The sequence below is a fragment of the Hyperolius riggenbachi genome, chromosome 4 (assembly GCF_040937935.1).
Source record: "Hyperolius riggenbachi isolate aHypRig1 chromosome 4, aHypRig1.pri, whole genome shotgun sequence".
NCBI lineage: Eukaryota > Metazoa > Chordata > Amphibia > Anura > Hyperoliidae > Hyperolius > Hyperolius riggenbachi.
In genome coordinates this window covers 164,098,186-164,108,040 of record NC_090649.1, presented here as the reverse complement: position 1 = coordinate 164,108,040, position 9,855 = coordinate 164,098,186, and the positions used below count along the sequence as shown (strand labels likewise).

Genomic DNA, 9,855 nt, shown 5'->3' with positions numbered 1-9,855 from the left:
TAGTAGTAAATTGAATGTACTTAAAATGGGTGGCTTCAATAAAAGAAGATTCTATGAGGAGTGCCGGAGTCTGTAAGTTCTTTCAGCTATACACTTAAAATGGGAAACTGTTAGCAGGACCAGTATTGGGTCCAGAACACTCCATTTAATGCAATGTTGCCGTCTTCATTGGCAATAAAAAACTACGTAGATTTAACATTCAGCAACAAAGTCAGATCCCACAGAAGGTTCTTAACAGGGGGCATTATTATCTATAGGATAGGATGTTGAGAAGATCCTGGATTATTTCTGCTTTTACTTGTGCAGCAGCTGAGCTAGTGAGAAACAGCAAGTAAATGTTAGTACATTGGTAGACATTAATACTCGATTACAATGATTCCATCTTATTTTCAAACAGACAGACAAGTAACAGTGCTCAAGGTTGCACCTGGAATGTAGACCAACAGAGGCAATGCAGAGTCCCCCTGGGACTAAACACATGCCTTGAATGCAAAACAGATGCAAATTATGTGCTAATTCTAATCAAAAAATTTGGAAGTGAATGTGAAGCAGTGAATGCAGCTAGCCACTAGTATACTTACGTTCAATTTACACAGCGGGAGACATGGCAGCGCTTTGAAACAAAACGTATACCTGAATGATTTATCTGCATTGATGTGCAGAGCTCCAATAACTGGACAATATTACACACCTAGCACTCACTACAGGCAAAGGGGGATGTTAGCTTCAGTGATAATGTGTGCACAGATTATTAACTAATAATCTGTGCACACATTATCACTGAAGCTAACACCCCCCCTTTGCCTGTAGTGAGTGCTAGGTGTGTAATATAGTTCATCCTATTTTCACACTATAAAAACACAATAATGGAAAGAGGAGCTGTCAGCCATACTAGATCAGGAAAAAAAAAACCAAATATATAAGTAGATAAATACTTGCTCTACTTACATAACATATGTATTGCACTGTCCACGTTATGATTCCTGTGAATTTTATAAAGGAAAAAAGAATCCTATTCTAGACAGTTTCCATATTTACTGTGGCTATTTTGAAGCTAGTCGTGATGTAATATCCTCCCTTAGTCTCCTCTGCCTGATTTGCCCGCCCTTCACTATAGAAAGTGCATTGTTTTAGCCTGAGAAATTTTGGCGAATCAGAGAGGAACAGAGGTGTGGGAGGGGAAAACAGGAGGGAAAGAGGCTTCATCCAATCAGGCTGCATTAGTTAAGTCTGAGGGGAAGTAGAGAAGCAAAAAAAGACAACCCAGCATGCCCTGCAACTTCTCTTTTGTGTACCAAATAAGAGTCAGGTAAACTGGGAAATGATAATTTATCAACAAGAAAAGTAATAGTGATTTTAACTTTTGGATTGCCCGGTTAGCATCCTTATAACTTGTTTACCACATAAGAATAAAGAATTGATTTTTGATTTTATGCCCGACAGTTACTCTGAAATAACTGTATCCAAGACCACTGAGAGAAGCCTTATACAAAATGTATATAAATGCATCGAAATTTGCACTAAAAACAACTACATACAATCATACAGAAAAGCAATGCCCCCAAATAGTAGGACTCATACTCCAAACAATTTTTACAAACATCTGCAAGTTTCTGACAGCAGGAAAATCAGCACAAAAATGGGTATCCTGAATAATATTTTATGTTCTGCTAGGAGTCGTCGTTAAAGGTGCACGTTGAGCTTATATCTTCTGAGAGATGGCCTAAAATGATCTTAAAGCAGCCTCTCAGATTATGGAGACTTTACAATTGGTCCTGATCTTTTTATCTAGGAGTTCATGAACAAACTTAAGTGTTGCCCCCATATTCTTTTTGGATGGTAAACATTCTCTCCTTGCACACCTCCCACAAAGATCTAATTTACATAGCTTCTTTTAACAGTAAACTAACGTTAACCAACAACAGAGCCTAGTTGAAGTTGTCCTGTTAAGAAGAGTGGACTAAAATTCCTCCAAGCCACTGTGCAGTAGTTATGGGAGACATTTGGTTGCAGTTACTGCTGCCCAAGTGGATAATTTGTATAAATGAACAAATATACACACGTACACACACACACACACACACACACACACACACACACACACACACACACACACACACACACCTGACACACACACACACACACCTGACACACACACACACACACCTGACACACACACACACACACAACTGACACACGCAAACCATTTACACACCTTTACTGTGATCGGAGTGACACACAATGTGCACTTTTTCAGAAAGGATTAAAAAGTCTACCCGTCTGACAGTTTCTATGGATGTAACCAACATGCTCTTGACATCTCCAGCAATTTTATTTTTTTGTCTACTACTGATAGCAATACATAGGTGCAGATTGTAAAGCTTACTGAACTGTGCTGCTGACATCAGAAAATAATGACAAGTATTTCTACATCCTTTCCAAAAAGTGCATTTGGTATTTTGCAGGAATCGCAAAAAAAGTTTGTGCATGATTAGTACGCCTCTGCTTGTCTCCATTAAGTGTTTGGGGTGTCCATCTGCTGTATCACCTTGGATGGTCTAAGGCTGGGCCCACACTGTACCAAATTAATTTGTTTTCTGTTCAGTTTTTGGATGGACAGGATGCTAAAAATAGACAGATGCCCTACGCCCACTGTCTCCAAAGTCTGGTATATTATACATGGTTTGATTACCTACATGGATGAACTTATGGAAAACTAAAGTTTTAAAAGTTATTAGCAGCAGTGCCTCGAACCCCTCCCGTTATATATGTCCCAAGAGCACGCTGCCTTTCCACAACACATAGCAGCTCTCAGCTTGCTGGCAGATCCATCTGCACTTGCAGTGCCAGCTGTCTTCTCTCCTGCTTCCTATAGACTATGGATGAAAGCTATATATTTCTTAAAGTCTTGTAAAAAATAGAATTGTGAGATACCTACCTAAATACCATAGAGTTGACAGCCCGTCCGATGTCTAAATTTATAGCCAGTCTGTTTTGTGACGTTTTCAATTAAATCCATGAACCTCCCATTCAGTGCTCCAGAGTTATTGTGTACCGCAGAGCCTTCAATTCCGCTAATCGGAACTGACTAAATGCATCCGGGTCAAAGGGACAGTTGAGAATGCATGTTATTGCCTTGCATAGGAGCCATTAGCATGCTCACCGATCTGTTCTGATACATGAAAGTTTTTTTTTTTTTATGGCAGTCTGAACCCAGCCTGACTTTTTCGTAATTTCATACCAGGGGACCTGATTTACTGGTAATTGCTCAAGTAAAGAACTTGCCTTGCGCATTTAAACTATGGCACAGAATGTGTAATTCCAGTTTTTAGTTTTTCCAGCTGATTGAAATGCAAATGAGGCAGTGTAACAGCAAGTCAATTCACACAGAAGCTCTTCAGTTCAATGATTCTTGAGCACTCATGACTGTTGCAGGTTCCTCAGTTGTCATGATTTAGATAAAGGGAGGTCCAAACCACTGCGCACTAGAGACACCGACAAAACGAGCAGTTATGGAGATGCTCTGATCCGCAGAGGTGCTCAAACCTACTGCTTGACCCACTCAGTTGTGCTCCCATTTTTGCCTGTGGAAGCGGGGTCACGCCCGCGAAACGCGTTGCATTTGTGGAGTTGAATAAATTATTTGTCAATTCTGTTTTATTGAGACTCGAGTGAGTTTTCTTTTTTGTAAGAGGGAGGTAAGTCCACCCTAACATCCCCCTCTGCTTTTAAACGGTTTTTAAAACGTTTTACTCTACTCTGGCGCCTCTGTATACCGAGCTTTTGCTGATGCTCTGATCCAGTCATGTAGCCATCAGCGCTACGGCGCTTTCAAACTTTTTCCAGCTACTAAGACATCAACTTCAAGAACGGACTGTTCACTTGCTGTCATTCTCTATTTGTCTATGGCCACCTCTGCTCAGACGCATGGAATCCTGGGAGAATGTGATTTTTAGCATTTCTGAAGCAACGGAGGTGGGTTTTTAAAAACAAAATAGTATAACTACAGGTAATGTCTGAACAGGAATAGATATTAGTGATACTGGAGTTTGTTTTTTACAATCCACAGAATGTATTTATTTTAAAAGAAAACCACACGGAAATCTGTTTAAAGTTTATTTTTTTGTCTGAGAAACACCCATTTTGTGATGTATTTGGCCGGACACACACTTTTAAACTAGAGATGCAGACATTACATGGACAGTTCTCCTGGGTAAGGTCACAGGCTGCCATCACTAATTCATACAACTTACAGTTGCTGTCTCGCCCTCATGAATGACCTAAAATGCTTTTAAGCAGCTAAACAGAATCTAAGTGGGCACACATTCCAGCTTTACAGACAGGAAAGTGGCTTTTTTTAGGATTTCAAGATGGAAGGATTCATAGGTCTCCAATGCAAAGTGTACTTCCAAATCTGCTTTCACATACTGACGTCACACCCTTTGTTGACAGTAAGAAATGACTGACTACTGGATACTTCATACTCCATGCTACAGAAGTGCTCCGGTATATACATTCTGGAAATATAGGGATGATATGTAGAGCAGACAAAATTTAAACAACAGACGAGAAATATTTTTGAAGCAAAAATTTTAAGCAGATATCACTGCACACTGCTCATCTAGTTAGCTTACCATCAGTAGAAGCACATCATACCAGCTTTACATGCACGTATTGGGTCTGACAAGGAAGTATACTAAAATGGGCCAAAATCACTAATGCAAGAATATTGATTTGCCAATCAGGGTCACTGTTAAAACATTCTAACCAACCTTCACTGTTTTGAGTAATAAAAGCAATCTCAACAGTTCAGCTTTTCGATGATTAATGGCAAACCTGTGTTTTTGTAAACACGAAAGACAGGATAAGCAAGTCATTTCACAGTATTCCCAGGAAAGACCATCACGTGGAACTCGCAAAACTTATGTCAATCGCTAAATTAGAGCAGAAAGTTCTGTCTTTTCTAGTTAAACCCCCTTGTTTATTTATTGAAAAAACTGGTTAAACCAACTTATTGCCAGCATATAACTTAACATTGAAATATCATTTTTCCAGAACAAAAGCAAAGAAATGTTCTTCTAGAAATATTTTAGAGCAGATTGGATATAGTATGAAAAAATGTAGTAGTGTAGGATCTTAGCTTACTAAATGGACTACAGTGAATTTGTACTGACCAATTAATGAACATTAATGTTCCCTCATTAGAATTAGTCCCTACTCTGCCAACACCAGTCAGCAAGCAAGCAAACACTTCATGCTCATGAACCTGAAAGTCATACTGAGGCAATCCCTGGTTGTACCTTTACGCAAAGGGGATTCATGTGTGCACATAAATCAGTCTCATGTCTCCAGGGAACGAAAAACTGCACCACTCACACCATTAAAGTAAATGGGCTGTGCTGGCATAAGGAGGAGTGTGTGTGTGTGTGTGTGTGTGTGTGTGTGTGTGTGTGTGTGTGTGTGTGTGTGTGTGTGTGTGTGTGTGTGTGTGTGTGTGTGTGTGTGTGTGTGTGTGTGTGTGTGTGTGTGTGTGTGTGTGTGTGTGTGTGTGTGTGTGTGTGTGTGGTGTGTGGTGTTATTTTAATAATGTCAGTGGTGTAGTTTGTCACTCCCTGGAGATATGAGACCCAATAGGTTGAATATGCTCAGAAAATCCCAGTGCTGGATTGGTCGACTGGAAAAGGACTCGGAATGTCTCTGGACTATCTAGAGGCTTCCCACTATCGAAGCTGGGAAGTCTTTATTTGGGGGGGGGGGGGGGGTGTTGGAATGAGGGAGAGTGATTTATAGTTGTTTACAAATACAACTATCAGAGAAAAAAACAAATAAGAGATCAAAATCACCATACATGTGAGGGTTGGCAAAGTTTATTGACAGGTGGAAAATGGATGCAATGTTTGAGGAAGAAAAATAATTGGAGGCGAAGAGCTGGACAGTCAAATAAACTAGAACTCCTGAGTAACAAACTGTAATTCCACTTTAAGTAGTACTTACACCATTACATTTTGTAGTAATAAAAGTTATCTTAACTCAGCACAATGCAGACTGCCAATACTGATGACTACTGAGACTCATGTTGCTGGTCACTTGCATTACCAATGTCGGCCACCTGCACCAGGAAGAGGGTGGACTCATACTTGCTAGTGCCAGTCTACTGTATGACTATCATGGCTTCTCATGCAGACACACAGAGCTGGTGAGTTGTGCATTGGTCATGTGTCTACCCTGTCTCAGCAAACCCGAAGCTGGCAGTGGCAACATGTGCCCAGGATGAGCCCTCTGTGCATCCGAATCAACAGGCTGTGCAGACGTAAAGTAACTTTCAGTACTAAGCAAATTATGGACACAATAGTGCACCATCATATAAACACAGCTTACGGTGAAAAATCATGGTACTTTTTTTCATTTATGTCCAAGAAAATAGGATTCCACTATTTTTCAAAAGTCTAAATTCACCAAAGAAAACATCAAAGCATGTTCCGGCTTCAGATGGAAATAAGTCCAAAATTATGTCTATCCATCAAGTCCACAGTATTTAGTGATGCCTCCACAAACAGCACACCATATTTAGATTAACTGTGGGTTTCCGGTGATGGAATTGTATGGCATGTTCAAGGGGTTTCACAAAAACCAACCATGAACCTTCAGAACTTGCGATCACTACATTCCAGGCAGGACCAGAACGTAAATGTAACTCATCAGAATGTTGACCATTACACGATTCTTATGCAGAGGATAAAAGCAGATGTAGGTGCAAGTCTCTGAGAGGAGGTGATAGAGAGGATCAGCTCTTGTACTTCCCTTTCTTTACTGGAAGTTGGCCTGTGGCCTCCAGGTATTTGTTGACCAGCTCCTCCTGGACACTGGCTAGGCAAGGCTGGTATTTCTTGTACTCCATGGTGTATTCACCCTTTCCCTAAACAAGAAGACAAATAGGTCAGACAATCTTTTGTGAATCTGAGCTGAGATATCAGAATCTACCAAGTGTGAAGAGCGCACAAGATGAAATCAAAACTATTAGCAAACCTGCTAGATCTCAGATGTGTAAAAAACAGGAATACCATTTCTTATATTAACCTTCATGTGCGAATGGGACTATAGGTTGAAGTGAGGCAATGGGCAGTGCTATTACCTATAAGAATCAGATTTCTTTGAAACCATTAGTACAAAGCGAGATTACGGAAGCTCATGCATTACTTCTTTTCATGGAGAAGAAGCTCCTCACATCAGACCTACACTTGGAGATCCTGAAAGCCGTCTCTATGCTAATGCCCGTTGAAGGACCACTCTCATGAATGGGGATTTTTTTCCAACAGATACCTTTAGTGCTGGTGCATTACAGACAGAAGTTACTAGCAAACAAAACTTTGCTGGTAACTTCTGCACATAAGGCACCAGCACTAAAGGTATCTGTTGGGAAATATAAAAAACACCATTTGTGAAAGTGGTCCAGAAAGCTGTCCTTTGGCTTCAGTGGAGTCCATGTCAGATCCCAAAATCTGCATTGTGAGGATGGACATGCTAAGAGCCATTGGGCCTGATTGAATTCACTTTTTCGCTTAATCCTGGGTGATAGTTTCACATTATAAATAAAATGCTTTTTAAGCCACCAGCAAGCAAGCAAATACTCAGATTTACAGTATCTTTTCACTGCTTTTTGGTACATTATTAATTGCAGAATGTAAAGTTTATTTTAAACAGAAGATAAAAACATATCTCCTAGGTGAAAACTTAGGAGAAAAAAAAATCAACTGGATCAGGCCGATGTATGCTTTATAAAAGCAATGTGCTAAATCACTTCTACCATATGTAAAATTCCAATCCCCCAGACTCCTCCAGGACACTTGCATTAAGCCTGGTGCACACATCCAACTTTTATTGGCCAATTTTGCCTACACAATGGCTTCAATTCATAAATAATTACTACATGCAGTAATGCAGCAAAAAGCTTATTTTACCGAACATTAAAGAAAATGTCAATTCATAAAGACTGTTAACGCATGGCAAGCTGAAAATACAGACCAGTGAGGTAAATTACCGACTTGTGCAGTAAATACCTCAACACGTCAGTAAATGTCAATTCATAAAGATTAGAATATGTGGTAAAGTCAAGAAACATGTTCAGTAATTACCTCCAGCTCTAATGTGTTGCAAACCAGCTTCAGCATGCTGTATCACATGGCTGACAGAAGCAGAGAGCCAATAGGAAAAGCCCCCCTCTCCTGCAAGGCCCTCTAATAGGCACCAATATGTTCTCGGGAGGGATGAGTTTCTTTACCTTCCCAGGCAGCGGAGGAGAGAGCAGGCACAAAAGATTTCCCTTGCAGTTCTTCAGACGGTTAACCCTTTAGGTTCCTGTTTGAAGATGCTGTGACGCTCACACTGTTCCCAGGAAAACTGTGTGTGCTCTATTTACATCACAAACGCAAGTTTCATTGCAAGCAACCAAAATGACATTTTTTTTAAATCAACTTTTTTTTTTTCTTCTCCCTGGCTCTTTGATAGCTTTTAAATTACAGGACCTTTCACCTAAGTGCGAAAAGCTGTGTCCTGGAAGGACATAGTCCCCCTGCTGTGTGACGAGGCCATCAATCTAGTTTCTGCTTGACAGAGATCATAAAGCCCAAGCTTCTGGGAGAATGGTATCTGCATTTGACACCTTCACCCAGAGCAGCAAAAAGGGACAGATCTTATCCACTTTCCCTGGAAGTAGCTGACCTACTGTGACCCAGGAATCCCATATATCCATATTTTCTTTACAATTCATGGCATAGCAAATCTCTATGCCCATCAAATCTGCACAGGTTGTGGGATTCCGCGGGACTCTAGTTCTGAGAGGTTTCCTGACCAATCGGACTCCCAGAAATGAAATAAGACCGGTTTAAAATAACCCTCTAATACCCCAGGAGTCTGACCCCCTCAAGTTTGATATTGTTATCGATAAATTCTGATCGATCTAAAAATGTTATTAGATTTAACATGACCTGTACGGTTTTGGAGATACAACACCTATCCTGAATTTGATATCTTTCTCCATGAGAAGGGGCTGGCTCATCTCAGGTTCCAAAGAGGTGTGTAATCCCCGCCCTAACTCCTCCGTGCTGAAGTGCGGGGTATAACTTAACTGAGGACAGGTTGTCCAAAGTCCTTTATCTAAAATCTTTGTCGAATAACATCTCGGCAGCCCTCCCTTGAATTATTTCTCAAAAAGGCATGGCAATCGCCATCTTGGACTTTCCTCCAAAGACTTGCGATTGCCGCATGGACTACCAATAACGGTATTTGAACTGTATTTTAAGACATTCTGTTTCTCTTTTAACTCTACTCTTTTTCTATCAAACCTATCTGTTCTGCCGGACAGGTATTTTTATCTGTGGGTTAAATTAGACTGTGTGTATGTAGTTTTAGAATAAAACTAATGATTTTATCGTTCAGTCTTGTGCTTGTTCTGGTCATCTGATTGCTGCTACAACGAACTTGCCCTCTGAGGAGTCATACTACCGCATTGTTTTATTATTTTCTTATAAATTGTTAATTTGCTAGCTAGGTTGTAAATAACCGTTTCTTCCTTTTAGGATTAGCTACTTGGAGACTGTCCATTCCATTCAACACGGACAGTGGTGGAAGTGAAATTACCAGATTTCCAGTGTGAAATCGATATTTTTAGTTTACCAATTGTACATACAATCGGGATTGTACATATATGGGCACCACCAACCAATCGTAACCGTTCACTACGCACCGAGTGAATCTGCCTCCAGAAGTCTCTAGTGCATGAGACCTGCATGGCAACAGTGGCCTAGTAATACGGGATTGGTGAGTGATTGTCACAGTACATATTGTAGACAGCGCTGC

General features: G+C 40.4%; 1 protein-coding gene across 1 annotated transcript in view; it reads right to left on the bottom strand.

Moving 5' to 3' along the window:
* Nucleotides 1-5,851: 5,851 nt before the first annotated feature.
* The window catches only part of GFM1 (G elongation factor mitochondrial 1), a 74,875-nt gene continuing 70,871 nt past the window's right edge, over nt 5,852-9,855 (bottom strand). The window contains exon 18 of the mRNA XM_068280912.1: nt 5,852-6,916. Within this exon, the coding sequence (XP_068137013.1) occupies nt 6,785-6,916 (132 nt within the window). The 3' untranslated portion in view covers nt 5,852-6,784. The remainder of the gene's footprint in view (nt 6,917-9,855) is intronic.